At 33.9% G+C, this 27503-nt stretch overlaps 2 protein-coding genes and 1 pseudogene across 3 annotated transcripts; all 3 read left to right on the top strand.

Annotated features, from left to right (window-relative positions):
* The first annotated feature begins 771 nt into the window (after positions 1-771).
* On the top strand, positions 772-3284 carry LOC143603686 (cytochrome b-c1 complex subunit 6-1, mitochondrial-like). Its single transcript, XM_077080420.1, has 4 exons — positions 772-810; positions 1589-1670; positions 2924-3013; positions 3109-3284. Coding segments are annotated over exons 1-4 (207 nt in total). The 5' UTR covers positions 772-808; the 3' UTR covers positions 3142-3284.
* A 1838-nt stretch (positions 3285-5122) lies between these two features.
* On the top strand, positions 5123-6767 carry LOC143603685 (cytochrome b-c1 complex subunit 6-1, mitochondrial-like). Its single transcript, XM_077080419.1, has 4 exons — positions 5123-5208; positions 5506-5590; positions 6410-6499; positions 6579-6767. Coding segments are annotated over exons 1-4 (210 nt in total). The 5' UTR covers positions 5123-5206; the 3' UTR covers positions 6612-6767.
* Positions 6768-15412: 8645 nt separating this feature from the next.
* LOC143603684 (dynamin-like protein ARC5) lies at positions 15413-19951 on the top strand (annotated as a pseudogene). Its single transcript, XR_013148109.1, has 16 exons — positions 15413-15724; positions 16413-16577; positions 16666-16788; positions 16860-17081; positions 17267-17400; positions 17479-17571; positions 17707-17768; positions 17839-17889; positions 17990-18072; positions 18425-18643; positions 18713-18775; positions 18849-18949; positions 19029-19086; positions 19166-19513; positions 19586-19750; positions 19830-19951. The product of XR_013148109.1 is annotated as a dynamin-like protein ARC5 (transcript).
* Positions 19952-27503: the final 7552 nt, after the last annotated feature.

The raw sequence follows: 27503 nt of genomic DNA, 5'->3' as shown, positions 1-27503 counted from the left end.
TGGTCTATCCAGGAGCAAGAAAGCTTAAGTATTGCAACTTGCAAGCAGTGCTGTAAAAATCGCTAGTCGGTAGTCGGTCGGTGGGGTGAGGACCAACGACTAATTGGATCAGACTTTAATGTATATTTTTCTATTTTATATATACACGCACACATATTTTATATGTAATTTCACTTTTATGTATGCACAAACCCAAAAATAATCAGTGAAGTAGGGACTAACGATTAATCGAGGATTAATCAGTGTCTAGTCGGGATTTTTGTAACACTGCTTGCAAGATGCATATACAACCATACAAGTAGCTAGTATGAACAAAGTAGAATTAAAAGCCGTTCTAAAAAATACTAAAAAAATAAATAATTAATTGATTACTATACATGTAGACTAAACATTCAGGTTACACTATATATTATTAAAACGATTAAAAGTTACTTATAAATTTAATTCAGTTAAGTTTTTTCGGTTTAAACATACGCAATGAAACCGAACCGAGATTTTAATTTTTACCAAAACATAAAACCAAAACCGATTAACATTTCATTTGTGTCACGAACCAAATTTATAGGAGGTTGAATCGGTCATCCACCTAAGTAACGGAATATATAACTACCGTTTTCTCTCATCCTCCTGCCTAACCAACAAGCACAAGGTATTCTATTCTATTCTATTCTATTCTATTCTTTCTTCTTCCAATTTCTATATTACAATCTCAATTTTCTACGATCTAGGGTTTTTTTCACGTATAAATTGATAAATCGATGATGCGGTTGCAGGTTGTTTCCAAGTGTAATTCGTGATTGTTTCCAAAATGTAAGTATTAATGGATGCGGTGGTTAATTGTATATTGAATCACACACACACACACACACATATATACAAGTTTTCATGAATTATGTGTTGTCAATCGATCGGTTCGTTCACCATGCTATAATGTGGATTTAGGATACTTCTAATATGGCTTAGTTATACATCTAAAATTGTAATGAATTAGGGGTGGCTGGTTTTGTCTTACAGGAGTCCGAGCTTGCCTCATGAGTCATTCTTTCAAACTCGAGCTCGGGTCAAGCTTGCATTGTTTATAATTTAATACTTTATCTTATATGTTGACAAAAACTAAATGAGTGTAAGCTCGGCTCGAGCTCATGTGCAGTACCTTAAACGAGCTCAGCTATGTAGTGTAAAACTAATACTCCTTACATAGAACTTCAGAAGAGTTAAAATTTAAGAATACACAAGGTTCGCGAAGGCTCGACGAGCCTAAACGATCTTCCCATACAATGCTCGAGCTCAGGCTCGATAACTAAACCAAGTTTTATATGAGGCGCGGGATCAATAAGACTCGGCTCGCTCCGTGAATAATAGAGTACTGCTTTGTATCAAAATCAATCTCATATAAGTATGATGTATTGAAAATTATGCAATTGTGCAAGGCAAAATCCTGAAAGATGGGTACTCTTAGCGTGAATATTGTTGTGTTCAAGTAAGAACAAGCTACAAAGGATTTCTACTTGCATAGTTGAAATGTTATTGATGCTTTGTCAAGTGAAATAATGTATGTATTGATGTTTCATTTTGTTTTGTATTCAAGGGCTGATGAACCAGTTGACCAAAAGAAGTACTTGGAAGATTCTAGCAAGCCCAAGTGCGTTAGACCTCTCATTGAGTATCAGGTGCTTTCATAATCAACTCTTTCACATCCTAAGTACTGAATTTGCAGTTGTAATTTCAATATGGTTTAGTTTATCTAAATTGGAAGTGACACATTTTTTGTCCCAAATTGACAAAATACCTTTTTTATAAAGAACAATAGAGAACTTTATGTTAAGCCTTCAAGGGGTGGTGCACTGGTAAGTTGTAAGCACCTGATTTCCTCTAGCAGAGGTTCAAATCTTGCTTTTACTGGTTTCTTGCCACAACCTCTTGAAGGCCACTTACACAACGCAAGCTGTGGTTTACTTGATCTTGTTGGGTAGTAAAATGCTTACCAAATTTACATTTTCTATATTTTTCTATGGTAGAGTGCTTAGTTATGCTCCAACTTAAATTTATTTAGATGGTACTAAGCAACAATGCTTAGTAAAAACGTGAAATTAAATTATGGTGCGCAATCTATATGCTATAAACATTTACAAGAGGGTGTAATTGCAGATTTTTTTTGTTGAGAAAATCATGAAAGTAGCTGGAAAGATATATCTGTGTGTGATATACCTCCATAGCCATGCCAGAGAGAAGCATCTCCATAGCCATGCCAGAAAAAAAAATCTTCTTCATGGCCATGCCATGTCTCACAGATGTCATGCGTTCACTTTTGCTTGTGTATGATTTGCTTAATTACATTAATATTGATGGTAGGTGACTACCGGTCGTGGAGAAGATGTATTCATGAACATATTAATGTTATTAAGTTGATGGTACACGAGCAGAAGTGGGTACACAACATGTATGTCGTGTATGTCATGGCTTTGGAGGTGGTATTTTCTAACATGGCTGTTGCATATATCCCACCTACAACAATGGTTATTTTTGTGATTTTCTTAAAATTTAATCAAAGGGTAAACAATAATATGCATGTCGAATATGTATCTTCAAGTATTAGTTGGAAATGCAGTATTTCTGGAAATTGAATGTAATTCCCACATGAGATCAAATGAAGACGACAAAAATGGAACCGCAAATTAGTTCAAAATTGGCATGCACTATTTGGGTCTTAAATTCTTATTGGGCAACTGTTAACTGAATTTCACATCTAGGTTGTCCTATATGCTTCAGATTTAATTTTTTATATCCGTGTTTTCTTCATGTCATTCTACATAAATATTAGCATGTGCGTCTTTTTAAAACCGTGTCTTAATTCAAATTGTTTCATTTGACGAGACCACGAGTTTTGTGGCTGCGTCTAATTCAAATATAGTGAAATTTACAGGCATGTATGAAACGGATAGAAGGAGATGAAACTCGGGAAAAACATTGCACTGGACAATACTTTGATTATTGGTATTGTATTGACAAAGCAGTAAGTCTATTTTTCTTTGTCCTTTGTTTCCCATGTTCCTTTTCACACAACAATCTGTTACCAAAACATGTTTCTGTGTTTTGTTTTGGCTGCAGGTTGCACCAAGGCTATTCGAAAAACTCAAGTGAAAAAGAGATGTTTTTCCAAGATGTATGGATTACATCTTGCTTGTCGGTTATTGGTTTGTTTAAAGTAATTTCACCTGCATCGGCTTCTTGATACTGTAGCATGTAGTTGAAACGAAATAAGTAACATCTCATCTTCATGGTGAAGTTTTAGATCTTCATTAATTCACTGGATGTTCTTCCTTTTGGTGTCGGGATGACAAATGAAACTTAACATTTTTATTTATGTGTAATAAGGTCTGAACTCTTTCGTTACCTTCAAAACTTTCCGCTTAAATGTAAGATGATTCGGAAAGAAATGAAATTAAATTAAACGAGGTATTATATCTTCGCGTGTTATAATGAGATAGATCAAGGAACTTTGTTTCATTGATGCTTCAAATAAGGAGATCAAATCCTTCTTGTAAAATGTTATCTTGTACTTAACAAATCATAGAATATGGTCATAAAATGTCAATGTTGGAAGGTAATAAAAGTATTCAAAAAAAAGTTACTTTGTTATAAAAAACAGTGCTTATTTTTCAAGATTGGGGTGCAAGCCGTGATCATCCAACTATGCGTATATAAATACATTTTTTTTTCATATTGGTGGAGTGGAGTCGCTGCTGATTTACCTCATGGTTGGATATTTAAATGTTTGAAGATGCTTTATCATCTAAAACTTACACATCCTATGGCTCTATTGCATTATACTTTTGCGTGTGTTTCGTCTAACATAAGCACACTCTCAATTGAGTTTGTCTTAATTAATTACCCACAAGTTTGCGTATCTTTAAATCTTTATTAAATATTGGATGTACACCAGGACCATCATCAATTTTTATTCCTGCACTACTAGCAAAATGAACACAATCCTTTCTATCTCACCATAAAATGATAACTTTGAGCATCATGTGTCAACCGACTAAACTTCTAAAGAAACCCAACACATTAGTGATTACTAACGATTTCTTATTTTCACTCATCATCTCCGAGCAACTACAAGGGAAATATGCGCATTGAATTGTCATATAAAATTTTTAAATAGACATTTACTGCTGAATATTATGCTTCAATTGTACAACAAATCTTTTTAAGTGGTGGCGCTTAATTAAAAGATCACTTAACACAACTACAAAATTTTTCTTCATACTTCAAAATATCATCATGCCTTTTAACTCCTACGAATATAGAATAAAAAATCATCACATGAAAAAAGACAACCAACAAATTCTTCTTCATAATGCAAGTAAAGAGACTTCATCATGTCATTAACTCATAAGAAGGTAGAATAAAAAGGATGCAACATGTAAAAAAACCCTGTCGTGATCAAGATTCTAGAGAACATGTCTCTTAAAACCATGTTGCCACAAGTATGATCCTCATCCTCTCACTTAAGCTCTTTAGAACGAGACATTTTGAGTCTTCAAATACGCTATATTCATCATCTAAATGTCTATGCATAAGCCTTCCTTCTAATCAAGCAGTTCTAAATATTTAAGAAACTTCGTGTACACATATTACGCCTAGTGGTGTAACCGTTTTCCTAATTTGTTGGTGCGAGTGATGAAGGGGAAAGAAAAACGCGACGGTGGCTGATGAGGTGAAAATATCGCAGGAAAAGAAAACACGTGTTAGGAAGGATGCTCTTGCCTTTACAACTACCCACATTGAAATTCGTATTAACTTGCACACACGTAAAAACATAACTTGTTTAACTTATTCAAGTTTCATGAACAGTGGATTTTGTGAGACAACCGCCACTTGGTTTTTATATATATATATATATATATATATATATATAATACCATATTAAATAATAAATAGTATCAATCAAATATATAACCAAGTGACCAATATCTTGTATATCTTTCATAATTTTGAATATTTAAATTTAACACTTGTGTTTTAAAAGTAAAAAAAAAAACCATAAAAAATATAAATGAAATTCATATAAATAATATGGTAAACGGGTTCGGGTGGAAGCAGTTGAACATAAAAGAAAAGCAAACCGGTAGTCATTGGTTCCAAAGTCCAAATCACTTCCGTTGACTGCTGCTCCAAACCCTTGACCACCGATCAATTACTCATGTAAGTAAATTAATCCTCTAAGATCCGATTATAAGCATGGTTAATCTCGTGTTTAGATGATTAGGGTTAGGATATCTCATATCTTATCCATGTATTAGAAGCTGAATCCTGTTAAGAAGATTTTGGAGTTATTATTATTATAGTTTATGAAACATGGATGTGATTCAATCCTTTTCCAGATCTGTTGCTTTTTGCAGATCGAAACGATTTTCATTTTGGAATATTTTAGTTAATCACAACATTTTTTTAAAGATAAATGTTATTTTTTGTGTAAATAAATAATGTATTTTGTAATAGGGCGGACGAAGAACCGGTTGACCAGAAGAAGTACTTTGAAGATTCTTGCAAGCCCAAGTGCGTTAGAGCTTGGCTCGAGTATCAGGTTATTTATGTTAACCGTTCAGAGTCATATTAATCTGCTGGTTGCCATTGAGCCTTTATTTATATAATTTATTGACGATGCAATACGAAGGAAACATAAAGGTTGATGTAGCCCGTATTATCACTGGTATTTTTAGTTAATTGAAGTTAGGTAACACTTGTAGTTACTGCTAGTCAGTTAGTTTGTTTGTTAGTTAGCGAAGATATTTTGTTAGCTTATTTGTTTAGTGCATTCATTTGGTTGATGAGAGGAGTTCAGACATTTTCTCCCAAGTTCTCAACTTTTCTCATTAACCAAGTCACGGTACTTATATACCAACAAATAAGCCAACTAATAATCAACTTAACAGTAATTACTAGTGGTAACTAACTTCAACTAACTAAAAGTGCAAGTGGTAATATGGATTACAAGTTAATCCCACAGATATCATGATTGATAACATACTTAAGCTTCAGTGTAGTTGTAGTTACTAATTACAAAGTTTAGTTTTTCATCTTGAGCTTCATTGTAGTTGCAGTTACCAAGTACAAAGTTAACTTTAATTTGACTGAAGGGGTTTAGTCAGTTGCTTTTATTAGAATCTTGAAATTACACTTTAGGCAACGTTTGACCCATTTACTTTGCAGCATGTTTTCTTTGACCTGTTAAAAATAAAACAAAGCCCGAAACAACCCGTCATAAGTAAATGTGATTTAAGCATCAAATGTTGTTTTACTCTTACATTGGGCGTGTGTGCTTCCCCAAAAGAGATAAAATAGGTCTTGTTTTTCAGGCTTTAAGTTGTCAGGTTTCTTACGTAACATGAATTATGATTGTCAGGGATGTGTGAAAAGGGTTGAGGCAGATGAAACCGGGCACAAGCATTGCACAGGGCAGTATTTTGATTATTGGAATTGTGTTGACAAATGTGTAAGCTTATTTCCCAGTTATCTATATCTTTGAGAAAAATACATGTATAGATTTTCATTCATTTGCGTGTCTGCTGCAGGTTGCGCCTAAGTTATTTGAGAAACTCAAGTAATTGGAGGGGATTTTATGAGGATTTTCAAGACGGTATCTTGATATTTATGATTCCTGTTTGGTTTTTGGAAACTTGTTTCTGCAAAAATTTAAGACCGAGTCAAACATGAATGAATAGTGTATTCGTTTGGAAGAATTTGATGGAATCTAACTGCTTTGAACCGTTTCAAAGAACTATTTTTGTTGACTTAAATTATGGTGCAATAATGGATCTGGTATATTTTGTTAACTAAAGTATAAAAATGTTTTATAACGATAACTATTTGATAACCAATATGAGGCTAGAGAAAAATCATCTTGTGCCGGGCAGGTGACTTCAAGGAGGCAAGGCAAAAGCCACTAGAAGGATAGATGTATCACCTTTGTTAGAGAGGAACTCGATATCACCCTACCTTCAAAAGGTTTACCATGATAACTTGCATCATAAATTACTTGTTACGAAAATACTTGTGTAAAAAATAGAAAACATTATTATAAGTGATCATGTGAATTTAGATAGCCATGTGTAGGCATGTTCAAAACGGTTTGGGACTAGGAACCGGAACCGGTTCCTAACCGGTTCTTATATTCAAAACCCCCTTTTAAACCGGTTCCAGGCTCGAACCGGTTAGGGAACCGAACCGGTTCTCCCACCCTCGGACCCCTAACCTATCTAACCGGTTCTTACCGGTTCCTAACCCGGTTCCTGTACCGTAACCGGTTCCAACCGGTTACAGTGTAAAATTTTTTTTTTTTTTCGTTTTTCGTTTTCGATTTGGATTCTAAATCTAGTATATTTTAATCACCATCGTTGATAAAATACCATCGATGCATAACAATATCGCTTTATGTATGTGCTTAGATGAGTTATGGAGTGTCTACGCATGTTTAAACTTCACGCATTGATAAAGAAAACCCTTACGCATTACATAAGAAAACTAGTGGACACTAAATACCTGGATAGACAAATAAAGGAGCAGTACGAGCCTCGTCCGTATAACGTATACGTTAACTTGTTAGTTGGACATATGATTTGTTTAAATCATACATGAATGAGAGGAGCCGGTTAGGAACTGGTTCCGGTTCCGGTTCGGTTCCGGTTCCTACCCGCCCCCACTCAGAAATGCAAGAACCGGTCATGGATCATAGGGTTGAATCAGATAGGGTCCGGTTCCTACAAAAAACGGGTAGGAACCGGTTCGGGTCCACCGGTTCGGTTCCAGGAACCGGTTTCATTGAGCATCTCTAGCCGTGTGTCATAACTAAAGAATAGACCAGTGAACATGATATATTTAGTTATAACAAGTCATGACAAATTTGATAGCCATGTGCCATGACTTAAAAATAGACCCAAGAAAATCAAGCTATTAGTTGTTTGTGCCATAGTCGTCAAATGTGATAAAAGAATCGATCAAAAGGACCCCTAGAAGAAGAATGACAACAACAAACATAATAACATAATCTATAGCAAGTTAAACAAACAATCAAAACCAAACTATAACTTGGTTCATAGTGTTTGATCACCTAAAGCCAACAAAAAGTAAATTTTTTTCAACATAATATAAATTGTTTTAGGAACCACATGAAAGAAAAGAGATCACTAGTAAATTAACAGATACAATCTCTTTCATGCTAGTGGCGGATCTAGAATAAAAAATCAGGGGTAACCCAATTTTTTTGATGTATTGCCCCTAACGCCTTGACCGAACCAGAAAATTTTAATCTGAGGGCCCGGGCTAAATTTTGTTGTATTTACGATTGTATGACAACTACTTTTTTTTAATAAACAATGTATTACAAACACCAAAATGTAAATTTCGTTTCACATTATCTTAATATCAAATTGGTATTTAAAAACCTTGATAAGTTTTATATTTTTTTGAAAATAACAAATATCAAACTGATAAGTAAATAACTTGTTATAAATTCATACTCTGAACCATAAAATATATTATTCAAATATTAATTTAGCCTCGAACCATAAAAAAAACATTATTCAAATATTGAAAAAAACTAAATGCTTATTTTAACATTAATAAACAATAAACTAAATAAACAAACTTTAATAGTAAATAAAAATGTGAACTTTTGTGTACAAAGCTGAATAAAATGATGAACAAATATATAAATGAAAAAAAGTCTTTGTTGAACAAATATATAAAATATATGTTACCTATCTAAAAAGACCCATTATATTTTAAACACTTTCTTTTTTTATAATGAAATGGGTTCTGGATTTAAAAAGCCCAACATTAGTATTAGGTCATGTTGGATTGTTGGTCATCTTCCTCAAACTAACGACACATTTGCAGAGCCCCGGTGGCGGCGGTGACAACAAAAAAAGAAAGAATGAAACAAAAAAATCTGGCTATTTCACCCTGCTTTCATCTCAGTACTTCTTAGGGGTAACCTAATTTTACTCAGGGGTATCCTAGTGCACAAAACTGAGAAGAAGAAGAAAACGTTGCACTAATTTTGCACATCGCCGTGAAAGTTGAGGGGTAACCCGGGCAACCCCTGAGTACTCCCTAGATCCGCCACTGTTTCATGGCCTTGAAAAACATTTTTACCTAATGATGTAAACCCCTCAACTCTTCTCTTAACCTTGTGCACTTCTTATAACAAATGATCCGCAAATGACATGCCTTTAGCCATTTGTCACTGATTCTCGTAAGAGAATGTGGGCCGTCACTAAAGAGAGATTCTATATCTGACACTCAAGGCATGAAATTTTGGCTAACACTTATCTTCACTTTAGTCGTCAGGTCTCTGGTCTGATGGTTAGGAAGCTTGTCTTAAAGGTTTCCTCTTGGGTCCATATATTTAAAACTTCAAACTGATAATGTATAGCTGAAATTCCGTCTCAAGACTCAAAAGAAAAAAAAAGCTTCTCTTTACTTACAAAAAAAGAAGAAAAAATTGGATCTAGACATTTCAACTTCTTTGTATTTGTCGGTAGGCTTTCTTTAAACTTTATTCAGCTAGCTTGTTAATATTACTAAAAAATAAATATGAATATACCATATTTTAATAAGTATAATAATAATAACAATATTTCATAAAAAGAAGATAAAAAGTGAAACGTGTTATAAATATATAATATATGATTATCAATACCTAATATAGATTAGCTTTCTCCCCAAGTTTTCCAATTCTATATATACATCACATTGTATCTCTTTGTAATACACACCTAATTAATGAAATCTCCATCTTTCTCCCAACATCTCTTTCTCATCTTCTTTGACTATTAGGCTTGTTTCACAACACGTTATCATCACGAGCTACTTATGGAATTTAATCTCTAAGGTATGTCAATATTGTCTAGTTACATATCATTGTTATTTACTCTCTCAAACATATGCCATGCTGTAACTCAGTTGGTTCCGTTAGAGTTTTGTCCCATAGTATAGATCATATAATTTTGGGTGAATTGAGGTTTATATTTACTAATTCAAATTCAATATAAATTATGTTTCGTTCAACAAATAGTGTTGGATAAGTAAAACATATTTTCTTAAATATCTATGGTTTTAAATCACGATGGGGATGGTTTGTTTATGATTTCGTAAAGCTAGACATAACGAATCATGTTTCAAATCTCATTAAATTTATCATTGTTAGAATTTAATATCCCTATTTTAAAAGGTAAAATTAAAGTTTTTTGTCCGGATATGCCATTAAAATCAATCCAACCATAACATGCTTGATTAAAATATCCCTAGTAATTTTTAATCTGACTAATCGGTTTTAGATAAGTATAACATTAATATTTCATGTGTCATTATTCTAATAAAATAATTTAAGATTTACTTTTAAAAACCTGTAAAGTTATACAGAATGTGTTTTATTGCTTACAATATTTTGATATTTTTTAATAAATTTTAATATAGCTATTTAACATATTGATTTGATACTATTTTGCATTCAAAAATATTCATGGGATTTATTTCCTATCTATCTAAATTTTAATCGAATGATTAGTTAAAGTTTGTTTTATTATCATCCAAAGCCATTATAGAATTCATTATTAGTGATAACGGCAATTAATTTTGGGATATCATAAAGTAATTTTTTTTAGGTTGTAAATCAATGAAACAAAAAGCAGTGGTTTCCGGGCACTTTTGGTTGTAAAACATCACTTCCTCTTATTGATTAATAATCTTTTGGCTCAAAGATTTATTTAAGTGTATTATGTGACTAATTGTATCCATCATAGTTTATAATATGGATATTTGTGAAGGGTATATTTTGATGATTATGATAATATGGTGTTTATATATTGTGAAATAATATTGATATTTGGTATTACTTGATGTTAGTTTAAATTGAGTAAAAACAATGCTTATATTAAAGCAAAACTTTTGGAAGTAATTTTTTTTAAACCAGGAAGAAAAAAGAAATGAGAAATTAACATATTTTTAAAGGATTGTCATGATTAATTTTAAAACCTTTTAAATTCTAGATACCTAAGATAATATTTGTGATGATAAATGTTCATATAATACCTGATAAACTAGGTATTGTGTTTTTTTTCCCTTTTGGTTGAATAAGTATTCATTATTCTATATGATCAGTGATCTATTTATTTATCACTGTTTTGGTTCGTATATTTCTCTAAGAGAATGAACAGAGACTAGAAAAAATTTATATTTAAGATATAGCAATGATTGATTATACCGTGATACGTTGATACATAAACTATATGCTTGATTTTAAGTGATAAAAATGTTATTTTAATAAGTTAGTTAAACTTATTCTATATGGTGGCAAGTAATAACGTCATGTACAATACTATTAAAGCATACCTTCTAATGTTATATTTATATTGATTGTATTGAATTGAACAATAAAACCAAAGTTGTGGTTGATCATCACTCTTGTGAAAGAGTATAAGAATGCTTTTATATGACACCCGAAGTGTCATACTTCTCAAATCTCATTATTGATTTACAAAAGGTCGTAAGTTTTTAGACCGGGTAAAATAAAATAAAAAATTGCATGAGTTGGGCATATAATTACTTCTCATTACTTGATATATGAAGAGAAGATTAATTATGAGGAAAAACCGGATAAAACCATTTTCATTTGTCAAAACTCAAATATGCTCCTGAAGTAGCATATCATTAAAACGTATGAAGGGTTTGAAGTGATTTTGTATCTATGTCCGAGAAAATTATGAATAAGCCATGAAAAGTGTTTGGTTTGATATCATTCCCCGAAGTGAATGTGAATACGCACTGATTGTTGCGATCATGGACATAATAGAAAATTTGTAACAATGATTATATTAATAATGAGATAGGCTATTGAAATTATAGTGTTGGTCATGCTAGTAATGAGATCGACCACCACATGTGGCAAAGAGATTGATCATATATGAGATGTGGCAAAGAGATTGATCATATATGAGAACAAAATCTGGAAATACAAAAGTGAAATCACATGATCATTTGAAATGATAATACAATGTTCACTCATATTTACAATCTTGTAGTAAAGAAGCATGATACATATACGATCATAAACCTGAAGTTTATGGATCATGATTATCTTATGGCGTGATCGGTTAGACCACACCGAGTCAATGATGTGAAATTTATTGAGGAAACAAAAGATTCTTCATAATTATTATACATGTAATATAGCTCTCAAGGGAAATCTTTTATTTACCAACTGAAGGAGGGTGTGAATCCCTAGATGTTATGGAATTGAGAAAATGATAAGCATATCCTAACATGATACCATTTAGTGTTTTTAAAATCGATGCATCGTCTAAATGGTTATCAAGATCGCAACTACATGTTTGTATGATCTATGGCTTAGATAATAAGATAGCAAACATCTTATTCCATACTGGTATATTTACATTAAGTTATAATAATGAATTTGATTCCCAAGTTAATAATGATAATTAGAATAAGTGTTAAAGTTCATAACAGATTATATTCTTACATAAATTGTTTTGTTAAAGACGATTACTCAACGTCTATAATTTATTGCAAATGCAATATTACAATAACAAAGGTTTATGTTTGAATTTGAGTACATATGATTTTACATGTCTTATAAACTAATTCACATCAAGCCAACAAGTTATGATACTTCCTCCCCATTATAATTGGTTTTTGGTCAGTAACCAAGCAATTCTCATATAATATTTCGTATGTGTTATATACTGAAATTAATCCACCATAAAACACAAAGATGAGGTCACAAAGGAAGTTAGGAATTTATGTCGATATTAAATATTATTATGATTATATACTTAGAGCCACTAATGAGATATTTGCTTATGGCTCATTAGTTTTCACTTTAGTGAATCAACATTCCCAACATTAGGGGGAAATATAAAGCAGTTGGAATGAATTATCATTGATCCTCAAATTAAATTATATGAACTAAAAGTTCAAAGGATAATTCATGAATAAAGATTAACGAATGAATTACCGGACGATTCACTGACCAAAAGAGAGTGTCTAGCTAAGACACCTATACGAACTGCTAATGCTCCAATTAATAAATGTCCCGGAAGGACAAATGCATATTGATAATAATTCTAATGCACACTTGTAGCGTGGTAGATTGATCGGTTCCAAAGGTAAAATTTCCTCAAAAATTGGAGCAAGTAAGAAAGATGGTCAAGTCGAGGTGCAGTAAAAGATCTCTTGAATGAAATTAGACATGATGGTTTTTAAAGAACCTTAGGTACCTGAAAACAAAGAGCTCTCAATAAATTATTGTATCATGTCTATAAAGATATATGGAATCGAAATAAAGTCGACGTCGTTATACTTTCATTTATATATATAATTAGCGCTTGAAATGATGATGAGGATCAAGATTCTAAATCTGCCTATGAAAAATGATTGGACAAAGTGGAAAGACGCAAACAAGGCAGAGTTGAATTCTCTAAAAAATGGAAAGTTTGTTGGACCAAGAGTCCATGCAACTAAAGTTGTAAAATGTGTTAGATACAAACGGGTCTTGTATATGAGTTATGAAAATTCATCAAGTGATATAAGGCAAAACTAATGGCACAAGGATTTTGCAAAGACCCATGATTAAATATGAGGAGACACATTCTTCAATGGTGGAAGCAATGATTATCCGATAACTAAACAGTCTGGTAATATGAAGAGAGAATTGACATGTGTTCAATAAATATTGTTATTCAGTTGATACTGAGAGTTTACAAGAAAATCTATGAAGGATTTGAATTATCAAATCATGTAAAGTAAGTTCTCGAGAACACAATGATTGTTGTGTATGGATTCATATTTTCAATACTTTATGATTATTGAATATGTTGAACATAAATGGAACTCCTGAAGAGTTTCCTAAGGTAATTGAATACTTGAAAAGTTAATTGATTATGTGCATCAACAAGCATATACATAGAAGAGAATGTACGTGATGAGTACAATATCTCAATAAACAAATAAAGGGTACAATATGGATTTTTGATATGTGATACAAAATGATGTGTTAATGAGAAATTTTATGCAACAAAAATCCTGGAAAAGTGAATGCATATGCATCATTTTTCAAGTTGAAAGAAGTCCATGATGGATTGGTAAATGCATGGATTTATGATTATTACGTATGGACTAAATTATTTGGATTGAGCTTGACACAACTCAAGAGATATTTTGATAAAGAGGGAGATAAGTTGGATATAATTAGCCATACTTTTATCAAAATTTCACTCTTAAAAGGCCATTATAATCACAGTTTACAATGATGTACATATCACAAAGAGAAACTTATGAGCTTTTAAAGAGAAAATTCTTTTTGAAAGACCTTGGCTTTGTGTGATTATTGTTCTACTTATAGTTCGAGTAGATGTATAATTATATGCTTATAAATCCATCAAAGTGCATTTAGAAAATGTTGAGACATTTTACCATGGACAAGTTTAATCATATTTAGCATGTTAAAGGATGTCTAACAATGACTCTATATCACTGTCTATCTGAATATGAAATGTTATTGGTTCGGAAATACCATAATTAAATGAGTATGTGCATTATGTTGTCCTGTTAGCTATATATGATTATTATTTTATTTATTTATATTTATCGGCATGTGCCCTGCTATGAGACATCATAATGGGTTAAAACATATATTTCAAGTATGAAATGTATGTGTTTATAATTCACTAACCCATCAAAACAAGTTTGGTTAGTTTTGTTGATGCAGAGAAACACAACAGGATCATAGTGTTTACCTGATGAAGCAATAGAAGTTTTAATGTGAAGATAATACAACATTATTCATCTTGAAGATTCAAATGTCAAGGGATGGAGACGCAAATGATTGACTACAATAGTTTTGGGAAACTTTCACAGAAGATCGATATTTACTATTTTAACGGATATATAAATCAGGGGGAGACAATACGCGCTGCACTCTTTTTCCCTTAGCTATGGTTTTGTCCCACTGGGTTTTCTTAGCAAAGTTTTTAATGAGGCAACATCTTCAAGCGATTATGTTGATAACCAAGGGGAAGTGTTAGCTTTCTTCCCAAGTTTTCCAATCCTATATATACATCACATTGTACATCTTTGTAATACACACCTAATTAATGAAATCTCCATCTTTCTCCCTAAATATCTTTCTCATCTTCTTTGGTTATTAGGCTTGTTTCACAACAAAACGGAGGGAAAATAAAAGGAAAGAAAGAAAGAAAAAAAGAAGATAAATGATAAATAATAATCGCCACACACTCACTCACTCACTCCAATTAATTACACTTTGTTTTCTTTGTAAAATAATAAAAACACAAAGTCAAAAAAACACCTACACAGTCACAGTACAGTCTGCTTGTTCAAACTAGTTGAAATGGCGGACAACTCAAAGCTATACGAAGCCTACAACGAACTCCACGGACTCGCACAGGAGTTCCAGACTCCCTTCGACGCACCAGCCGTGTTACTCGTCGGACACCAGACAGACGGCAAGAGCGCACTCGTAGAAGCCCTCCAGTTCAACCACGTCGGCGGAGGCACCAAGACTCGTCGTCCGATTACTCTCCACATGAAGTTCAACCCGGAATGTGACTCGCCGATGTGTCATTTGATTTCGGACTCAGATTCGTGTGTTGCTCAGGAGAAATCGTTACGAGAGGTTCAGGTAAATGTTAGGGTTTGGTTTGTTACTGAACTGCAATTTGGATGTTTGTCGTAAATGTTATGGACTCATAGTGGACGTGGTTATTCATATTTTTGTCCTTTTTCTAATATACACAAATTCATACATACACTCATTTTCCATCACTCTTGTATAAATAGCCGAGATGCGATTTTATTCAACACTCCCAACATTACTCCGAATCGTTTTAGGACAACTCGGTCTAGTCATTTTGCTGTTTTTTACCGATTCGTGTTCGATTTTCAATGTTTTGTACAGAGAATTTACCTTGGAAGACAAGAATTTAAAGAAGGAATGTCAATTTTTTAAATACTTGATATGTATATATTTCCAGAAAATTAGTTTCTTTATAATTTACCATGTCAGCGTAACACCCCCCCCCCAATCTAGACCGAGTATTCGCAACGACTTGGCAACGCTTAGCGACTTCTGCCATGTTGATTTTCATATTATTTGTTTGTGTTAATCACTTATCATTGAGATGATTGATAATTCCTCCGTGACGCGTTTTCTCATTGCTCTAGTCATACTAGCCAAATTTTCCTATATATCAAGAATGTTTGTTACTATATTACTATATCCCAATTCGATGCATGCGTCTGTATAAGAACTTTAGTCACTATTATGTATATACTTAGTATTTCTTTAACCCCTTTTGAATAATACATAGGAGTACATTGAAGCTGAAAACATGAGACTGGAGCGTGAAACCTGTCAGTTTTCTTCAAAGGAGATAATTGTTCGAGTTGAATATAAATACTGCCCGAATCTTACCATCATAGACACTCCTGGGCTTGTTGCTCCTGCTCCCGGACCAAAAAACCGAGCTTTGCAGGTTATTTATTCATAATATATTCCTTTCTGCAAGAATTACTAACTTTTTATTGCTTTTAAAAATATTTAACCCTTTATATAATTTACAGGCTCAATCTCGTGTGGTTGAGTCTCTAGTGCGTGCAAAAATGCAGCATAAAGAGTTCATTGTGTTATGCCTTGAAGACTGCAATGACTGGAGCAATGCAACTACTAGAAGAGTAGTAATGCAGGTATGTGATTCTGCAGTACATTATATTATTTTTGAAAACTACGTTTGATTAATGAGTTATTATTTGTGCAGATTGATCCTGAGCTTTCCAGGACTGTTGTCGTTTCAACTAAACTCGATACAAAGATACCTCAATTTGCACGCGCTTCAGATGTTGAAGTTTTCCTTTCTCCACCAGCTTCGGTTCTTGATGGTTTCATGCTTGGTGATTCACCCTTTTTCACATCTGTACCTTCTGGAAGAGTTGGTTCAGGACAAGAATCAGTTTACAGATCCAACAATGAGTTTAAACAGGTATTGCTTTAAATGATTGAGCACAATATGTTGTGTATAATCTAAACAAGACTGCTTTCATGAATCTGTGCATAGTGACATACTGTAAAAGGGTGTTTGGATGCGCGTTTTAGAAATGATGATGTGATATTGAATAGTCAGAATCAGTTAATCAACTGTAATAAAAGGGAGTGTTTATTATACAGGCTATTTCTTTAAGAGAGATGGAAGATGTGACATCTTTAGAAGAAAAGCTTGGAAGGTCACTTTCAAAGCAGGAAAGAAGCAGAATAGGAGTGAGCAGCCTTAAATCATTCTTGGAAGAATTGCTGATGAAAAGGTACATGTTTTTGAAAGGGTTTGACTGACTTCTTTGTTATTATTATTATTGATAATTTGACTTTTATATTATTCCAAGGTATATGGATAGCGTACCCTTGATCATTCCTCTTCTTGAGAAGGAGCATCGTGGTACAACACGAAAACTAAATGACATAAATCAGGAACTCAGGTTTGCAGTTATGACCTTTATAGTTACATGTCTCTTTAAGAAAATTATACAATGATATAAACCAAGGGTTATTTATAACTTAAAGTTTGTGCTTCTAGAATGATAAGACTTTCTTTGCTTTTGATGCTATCCTAGTACTTTAGATGAAGTCAAACTAAAGGAAAAAGGGAGAGCTTTTCATGATCTTTTTCTTACCAATGTATGGATTTTATTTTTCTAAATATTTCTACATATGATGCTTGATTTTTTTTTCTTTTTATGTGTTACAATTATCACTGTTATTGAAAGGGACAGTTGTTGCACCTCCAGATAAATTTGGTAAATATCTCTACATTTTGCTATCCTTAACTCAGACATTTTAAATAATGATTTTAGACTTTTAGTTTATATCCTATGTCGTTGCTTCCATTGATTATAGGGGAGACGCTACAAGATGAAAGGGTTAATGGAGGGGCACTAATTGGCATTGATGGCTCTCAGTTTCCACACAAGCTAATACCTGTAAGCTTATTTACAAGTATTAAATTTGTTAATGGAACAATATGGTTTTGTAATCATTTGTGACACACTAGCTATTATTAAGAGGGATAATTTCATATATCCCCTATAAAACTAGGTAGTTGGTATAACATCCTGTTTATCCATAAAAATTTATGATATCAGATATACCCATTTCCATGTTTATGACATTTATGCCCTTCTCTTAATACTTGCTTAAGATACAAGAGTTTGGAGTGTAAGGAGTATAATGGTCATATTTTAAATTGTAATTAATGAAACGGATGAATATGAAATTTAAGTATTTTGATTTTTGAATGGGTATATTTGAGATGACCATTTTTGCTACCACCAGAATGCAGGTATGCGTTTATATGGAGGCGCTCAATATCACCGTGCGATGGCTGAATTTCGGTTTGTTGTCGGAGGGATAAAATGCCCTCCAATAACACGTGAAGAAATTGTAAACGCGTGTGGAGTCGAAGATATTCATGATGGAACAAATTACTCTAGGACCGCATGTGTCATTGCTGTTGCAAAAGCTCGTGATACTTTCGAACCATTTCTTCATCAGGTTCTTATTCTTCTTTTCTAATCCTCATTGATTTTTTTTGTTTCATTAAAACTCTCATTTTGTTTACAGTTGGGCACTCGACTTCTCCACATCCTCAAAAGATTGCTTCCCATATCCGTTTATCTTCTTCAGGTGCTTGTTTTGACCCGTTTGACCTGTTTTGACCAATCTGACCTGTTTTGACCCATCACTCATTTTGAAACAGAAAGAAGGTGAATTCCTAAGTGGTCATGAAGTATTCTTGAGACGCGTGTCTTCTGCCTTCAACAACTTTGCTGAATCAACTGAAAGATCATGTCATGAAAAGTAATAAAATTAGTTTATATCTTTTCATCCTTTTCACTTCATGTCTTTTCTTTTTATAATTTCTTGACCTCATTTACAGATGTATGGAGGATTTAATAAGCACCACACGCTACGTCACCTGGTCCCTTCACAATAAGGCATAAACATCACGACCCAGCCCGTTTCAAATTTCAGCTTCCTTTTTATCTTCTAAAATTTTAACATTTTTTTTCTCAGAACCGTGCTGGATTACGCCAATTCTTGGATTCTTTTGGTGGAGCAGAACAACCGGCTAATGGTGGTAATAGACTGATACTAAATAAAACTTATTGCAAATGTCATGCCAGCTTTTGGAGTACATGTGGATGCCATGCCAGCAATAACTGATTTCTATCTTGTCATTTGATCTAAGGTACCGACTTAAGTACAAGTGTTCAGAACACAGACACAAGATTAGCCGATCTTTTGGATAGCACACTTTGGAACAGAAGACTTGCACCTTCATCCGAACGTATCGTTTATGCTTTGGTACAACAAATATTTCATGGCATTAGAGAATATTTCTTGGCTTCAGCTGAATTGAAGGTGACTCATTTTTACATTATATATACCAAAATGTTAATATTCTACTAAATTTGCTTTTATGTTTATTTGCAGTTCAATTGCTTTTTCCTAATGCCGATTGTAGACAAATTGCCCGCACTTCTTCGAGAGGATCTTGAATCTGCATTTGAGGATGATTTAGATAATGTTTTTGACATTACAAATCTTCGACATTCTCTGGGCAACAGGAAACGAGAAACCGAAATCGAAATGAAACTGGTATTTTTAAATGTTATCATCCGCTAGTGTTAGCACTTAGCAGTTTTGAGCTAATGAGTTAATCTTGGAATGTTTGCAGATTCAGAGGCTTAAAGACAAATTTAGAAAATGAGCAGCTTAGTTTGCATCAAGTTATGCCAGGACCATGAGTTCTTCATGATTTACAGGTAATTTATTTCTCTAATTTTTGGTTGTGTATTTGTGTATAAACAAACATACAATGAACAGCATGAAGCAATGCCTACTTCATTATTTTCTTTACATGAATTTGGTGTTGCGTCGAAAGTTAATGACCTCTAGTGACCTGAAATGGAAGCATAAAGAGTGTCAATACATCATCCCGTCGTGATTGAAGTTTTATGATATCATAATACCATCCGGGTTAGCAAACCTTAGAACCGTTTGCTAACCTTGAACCCATAACGATAAAGTATGTGTAATATAATTTCTGATGGAATTATAACACATCTATGTGTAAGGGCATTGTAGTTACAGGAACACTCTTGATCATGTCTACTTATCTGAGTGTGGAAGCGATCTAGAGATTTTAGAGTCCGGCTGATTCCCCTGTGCCTTTTCGAAACTAACTTTGCTTTGATAATGGTGAGGGTGAGAATAAATCAAATGATTAGGCCATGGTTGGGTGGCTCAAGCCGATGCAAATATGCAATAACTACCATATGGTTAGCGGCCTACCGTTGCCATGGTTTGCATGCGGTGACATAGGCGGTGGCGAAGCTTGGACACGAATGTCGGGGGGGGGGGGGCTCAAACTTTTGGCTGAAAACAGGTAAAATTACACTACGTATAAAATTTCCCATGGGAAAAACAACTAAATTTACACTGATGCGCGAAAAAACGGGGGGGGGGGGGGGCACCCCTGGCTCTTGATATCCTTCGCCTATGGACATAGGCTTGGCACACGTGTTTTAGGAACTGTCGTCGACTATTGTCCATTTATAAGTGCCGATAGTGAAGGGAGGAGGGAGGGGGCATCAAAAATGTTGATAATCGTGAGAATCACATAATCTACATGTATGTAGTGCTTTAGATGTGATGCATGCAGTAGTTATGTAATTTCCTCACTTTCTCTATTCACTACTTTGATTATGTTCTATGCACCATATATATGTGGTTTTTTGCGGTCCTCAACATCTTATTGGTTTTGAAATGAACGTGCCTATATATAATATATAAATAACTAATAATTATGACTAAAAATTATTTTTTACATAATAACATTTTTGTTTCCCTCATACCAGATTACTAGATGCTTATGTTTGGTACCGAATATGATTTGTAGTTGTTATTCTTGAAAACTTAGATAGGCTAGTCATTGCTCAATGCTCATCTTTGTTGAAAATGTATGCCACACACTGATTTGTTGCATATTGGGGGTGATTCACCATATACACAAAGCACAATGTTCTACTTCTTTCGTCCAATTAAAAGTGTCCATATTTCCTTTCTATTTGTCCTATTACAAATGTCCACTTTCAAAATCTATTACGAGGTTCTAAGTTTACCCTTAAACATGCTTAACTAACATTAATAAACAATATTTATGGACTTAATTTTTAAGGGTATTATTGTCATTTGATAAGCAAAAAAAGTAATCATTCAATCTAATTTTAACTTGTGTTTTTCAAATCAAGACACTTTTAATGGGACGGAGGGAGTTTAAACAGTGAGAGCGGAATCGCTTAAAGTGGGAATGAAATTAACATCTTGACGCAGTAAGTTGTGATTATTGTGTTCAATTTACATCAATCGTTACCCACAAACCATAAAACCAACGTTTATAATTATGTAATTGTTGTCATTTGAACTCGCACTGTATCTGACATAATAGTTTTTCAAAGAGACCATTGTTTCATAGACACGAACTCAACACTGTATCGAACATCATAATAGTTTTTTAAAGAGACCATTGTTTCGTAGACACGATTACTTAGAAGGGATTTTAGAAAGCTCCTTTTAAGTATGAGAAAGTTTGATTGAAACAATCACATTGAGAAAAAGTGGTTGAAGTCCACCTTTTTATGTGAAAGAGGATGCCATTAGGTGTTCTAAGCTCCTTTGAGGGTCATTCCTATTACTCGTTGATTGAAATGTTTGAATTTAAAATAATTTATGTTAAATAGTTTTCCAATATAAGTTTGGCATGCCAAACAAAATCTATGTCACTATTTTTATTATTTTTTTTAAAGATGAACTTAAAATGAATAAGTGTGAAGGGCCAAGGAAAATAACCAAATGGAACCAAATAGGATAATTGTAAGATAAAACTAATGAAGGGTAACCCTAAAAAATTCTTAACCTTTTGGTTTTATGTTAAAGTTTACCCAAATCAAATCGTGTTCACCCGTTACTAACCCCTTGTCATAAATAACTTTTATCCTTCTAATACCATTCTAATCAGATTAAAAAATCTATATTAGAGCGGTTTGTGTCCCTTAGATTTAACCAAAACGACTAGTTGAGTATCAAATCCGTTTTTTCATCCATGTAAAACCTAAGGTGTTCATATTTTATTTATTTGTATCATTTTGACTAATTCAATTAGATTTTTCATGTTAAGTATCAAACTTGTTTTTTCATCAATGTAAAGCCTAAGGTTTTTGTATTTGTTTGCATCATTTTGACTAACTCAATTAGCTTTTTCATTTTTACTTGAATGACTAAATATTAACACATCGTAGAAATTGAAGCCCTGACCTCCTATTTAACACCTACGTACCTAACCATCTTACCACCTCACCATAGGTGAGAATGACAATTAGATATTCCATTGACGTGGCCGAGTATTCAAGTCATTTTACTATTTCCATATTTTATCTATGGTTTTCATTTAAAAGTTGAAATGCAAGTATTATTTTTCTTTTAAGAGAAATTGAATTTAAATAATTCACTATTATTATTGACAAATGACAATCCTAGCTAACAGTTATGTAAGTCTAATATATTTTTTTCACTTCTTATATTTCACAATTTTCCCTTCTGTAATATATAAATTTACAAGTAAAAAAAATGGGCTCTAAATTGAGAATTGTCATCCACGTCACATACCCACTTTCAATCATATCTAATATTATAATATTGTTTTATAATTTCTAAATTTTAATTATTAACTTTTTAATATCTTGGTTTATTGTATTTTGATAATCTCAACTATCACCTTTTAGCCGATATAGATCTCAACTCAGGAAATGTATATAGACAATCCAACTTTCACCTATTGCTAGAGGAAAATAAGTTCAAGGTTGGGATTATCTGTAAACATTTTATGAGTTGTTATTACTCCTAACTAATATGTGAAAGTTAGGATTATTAAATTCCAATAACACTAATATTTTTCCTTGTTTTGATTTCCGTAAGCGTGAAACACGAGTTTCTAATCCAGTCAATATAATATATCAAATTCTGTGACATCCGTCAATTTTCGATTTATTATAAGTGTATTTGTTTACCGTTTCGGACTTGCAATTAGGATCATTGGTTATTAATAAAAAGCACATTTATAGTATTTGTTGGTGTTTATTTGTTTTATATTATTATATTGTCATGTACTCATTAAACAATTCTCAAAATCGTTTATTTATGTTATTATTGCCTTTAACGAAAAGTCCAGGAACTAAGAGTGTCAAAAATGATAATATGAAACTCAGCATTTCCTTGCGTGTCGCTATGCTCTCGGCTCACTCCCTAGCGATGCGCTACGACGTGCAGATCTTAATTGTTTTAGTTCGTTTTTGACTCCTTTAACCTCAATTATTCATCCTAATCTCGTTATGATTCAAAACTTTGATTCTGACACATTCCTAGGTGTTATTCTATCAAAAAGGAATGATCTTTCTCATTAACTAATGAAGTTTTATCTCCAAATATATTACTTTACATTAGTTTGAGTTTAAAACAAAGTAAGATTATTCGTTGATAAGGCTATGCGTAGTGGAGGGGCTACAAATGGAGGCGAATTGCGACACGTGGTGCCCAGTTAGCAAGGGGAGAAAATTTGTTTTTGGGGTGTAATGGTGTAGGGGCTACAAACTGGATCCACAATATCTTTTTTATTATTTTCTTTTTATAATTAAACTAAACAAATAAAAACCAATTTATTTAAATAATTAAATAAAAATTCATTAAAGTTAAAAAGAAATACAAAAAAATACATAACTAAAAATTAAAAAAATACATAACTAAAAAAAATACATAACTAAAAAAAACATAACTAAAAAAAAGAAACTAATATCCGTAATAGTCGCGCATTTTTTCACCTCGTCGTTGAAACAATAATGCGACTTCCTCGTGAAACCCCTCCGATTTGAGGGATTCGTAGTCTTCTTTCATTTGACGCAATTCCAACATCTGGTTCAGCTTTTCTTGTTGTTTGTTGGATGCTTGAAGGTCGTTTCCTATTACCGTGGCATTTGTTTCCAAACGATCCGACCAACTCGTTTAATTGTCCATCGTCTTCACTGGGCGCCGTATTGAATCGTGTTGACGACGAACCTCCCCCCTTATTTTTTCTCGATCTTCCGCGTGGTCGAGGCAACTCCTATACTTCTTCTTCGTCGTCTAAATTAACCGCGTCGGCTAAATTAACCGTGTCGTCCACGAAGAAGCTACGAGCATCGGAGGGTGTGTTTGGTGTGCTCGGATTTGTCGACGACGATGTCTTCGACTTTTTTGAAGGCCGGGATGAGCCGGCTCGTCGGGCGACCGGAACGGGTGGTGCCCCTTTCTATTTCGCGCAATGACGTAGTTTTTCTCAACAATTCAAATACTTGAACGGTTTGACGGACCGCTCAAAAGTTTGGCCTTGAGCTCGAAAGTCGCTCAAGGCTTGAGTTATAATGTCGCCGTCGTTATGCCCGCTACGCCAGCCAGGCCCCTGCAACCGGTTAATTATCCCGGAAAATTTTTGACAATCGGCGTTAAGCCCCTTCCAGTGGGCTTGAACTGCTTCTTTTCCCCGGTAGTCTTCGGGTTTATAGGTTATCGCGAGCCAAGCTTCAAATACTTTCTTCCAAAACACCCCGGTGGCTTGAAAGTTAGCTACAAATTAAAATTATTTGTCACAAGTAGTATGCATTTTAATAAAAACTAAATACATTTTTAATAAATATTTAATGTTAAAAAACTTACCGATGTCGGGATCATTCGAAATGTCGATCCAAGCCCTTGAGAGAGCCACCTCCTTCTCCTCGCTCCAATGCTTGTATGGATCACGTTGCGCCATCGGCTCCCCCGGTTGTTTCTTTTTGTGTTCACGGGTCGCCTTTTTGCTTGAACCGGAGGCCCGCGCCGTTTGCGTCTCCGGCACCGTCACCGGGTCCGACTCCGTTGGTGTAGACCCGAACGCCGGCATTAAGTTTTGGGGCATGAGATAGTTGGCGTACATGTTTACGTTCGGGTCGGGAAATTGAAACGGATAGCTCGGTTGGTTTATCGGGTTCATCGGGTTCCATTGTAAGTTTACATTCGGTTGGTTTTACGAACCATGGAGTTGACCGAAAGGAGGGAATGGGTGGTTCGGTTGGTTCGGGTTGTTTCTAGGATTCATTTTGCTAAATTTTTGTAAGAATTTGGGTATGAATTGTGTATAAAATGGATATAAAATAGAGAATAAGGTGTATGGATATAAACGGTCATATTATTAAAATAATATTATTTTTTAAACATGTGGGCGATAATATCTCTCCGCCCCGCCCCTTTTCGCCCAAAACTCACTGGGGGGGGGGGGGGGGGGCGGGTGTTCCACCCTCTCGTCGCCCTTATCCTCGCCCCATTACAGCCAGCCTAAGCGTTGATCTTAAATCCTATTATTATATAATATAATTACAAAGTTTGGTGCCGCAAAGTCCTAGCTGGGCAACTTTGCGGCACCTTATTGGTTCTTTTTAGTTTGCTTTAGTTTCGGTTCATAACAAACGTAATGAAAATCGGTTGAACGCTTATTGGGCCTTTTTGGTTTATTTTAGTTTCGGTCTGTAACGAAACCGACCGAATGTCAATTTTGTTTTGTTTTAGTTCTAGTACCATCACAAACGTAGCTAAAACCGACCGAATTTCGATTTTGTTTTAGTTTTGATACCATAACGAACGTGACATAAACCAGCCGGATTTGAATAGACTCGTCGTCTCGACGCCCGAGATTGACAACTGTAGGGTTTTACAAACGACTGAGTTTTACTGGCCGACGTCACTTGGTCCCCCTCAAATTTTATTATTTTTTGTTTTTATTTTGGCTTTAGGTCCGGTACAATAACACACGTGGCTGAAACCGACCGATTTCATGTCGACTTATCATCATTGCCTGGGTTTTACCAACCTGCCCGGCGCAACACGCCGGGTAAAACACTAGTTCCTATATAAAATAATCATTCTCCGCGTTCATTCTCTGCTACACAACTAATAATCCTCACTCTCTTTCACGAATTCAAGGTATAATCATGGTGTTCATCATAGTTTGACTTTCAACGGTTCTTTGAAGCTTATTTCTTGTACTTCTTAATCAACTCTCGGGTACGTTTAGGTTTTTATTGTTAGTTATCAACTCTTGAAAGAAAGCCCTCATCCAATTTCACTGGATTTAGGGGATTTCGTGTTCAATTGAATCTAATTCAAGTTAGGGTTTATGTTATGAAATAATTTGGGGCTTTTCAATTAAACCTTGAATTGACCCGAATTAGCTTTTGTTCCTTCAATGTTTTATGTTTGTATTTGCGTTTTGGTCATGTTGGACCCAATATTGACCCCAAATCGACATTTGGGGAGGACACGAACCGAACACTCGCTTAAAAACGAACTTTCTGTTTTTCATGTAAAAATCTCAGATTTAATTAATTATTATTTTTAATTATCATTATTCTCATTTATTTATGGTTTTTAACTTCGTGTTAGGGATCTTTCATTGAATCGGATCGTCGGCTTGCTTAACTTTACTTTTCTTGTTTTATATATATCTCCACTTGTCTACTTATCAAGCAATTAGACTATGAACACTCTTCAATTGATGCTGCTACTCTTCAACAGTCAAAATTGATGAAGAACCCCCATTCGTAGAGGTCGAATCGTTCGCCACAAATGGTTGTTTAAGATCAGCAATACCATAATTACATACAAAAATCTGCCCTGTATTAGCTTGAATCGAAAATCCCGCCGATTTAGACACACCACATTGACAAATAACTTATAAATAGCATAACTTATGTACACTACGATATATAGAAAATAGTTATCTCAATTTTGAGCAAGCCATACGAAACAAGTTTGTTATCTGAATAAATGAAAAAAAAATGTAGAAATATTAACTATATAAACTAAGTTTTTTTTAGGGTCGCACAACCTACTTCAAGCTCTCAATTGTGAACTTAAATTTATGCACTTCTTTGTTAAGCTCTTGATGACATCATCACACGTCCACGTGGTTGTTCATGAGTTGAATTGGGCCAAACCAAGGTAAGCTTGAATTCAGTTTGTTTGTCATTTTTATTCGTTACTTGAAACCCGATCCGAATAACTATTAACCCGAACTTGAAAGTACCCGTACTTATGAAACATGAACCCAAATCTAATCAACCCAAGTACAACCCAAACTAACACGAGTCGAGTACCGAGTACTTTATAATGAGTTTCATCTAAACCTGAAAACCTCAAATAACCCGTTTCACCACGTCTTCTATTCAATTATTATATATTGTGCCTTAGCATATTCAATAAATATCGCCGCCTATCCAAATGATGGGTC

Source organism: Bidens hawaiensis, unplaced genomic scaffold (genome assembly GCF_021521415.1).
Source record: "Bidens hawaiensis isolate Kalapana, Puna unplaced genomic scaffold, B.hawaiensis_p1.1 tig00062431_1, whole genome shotgun sequence".
NCBI lineage: Eukaryota > Viridiplantae > Streptophyta > Magnoliopsida > Asterales > Asteraceae > Bidens > Bidens hawaiensis.
The sequence above is the reverse complement of the archived record's forward strand: the minus strand, read 5'-3'. Positions and strand labels throughout refer to the sequence as shown.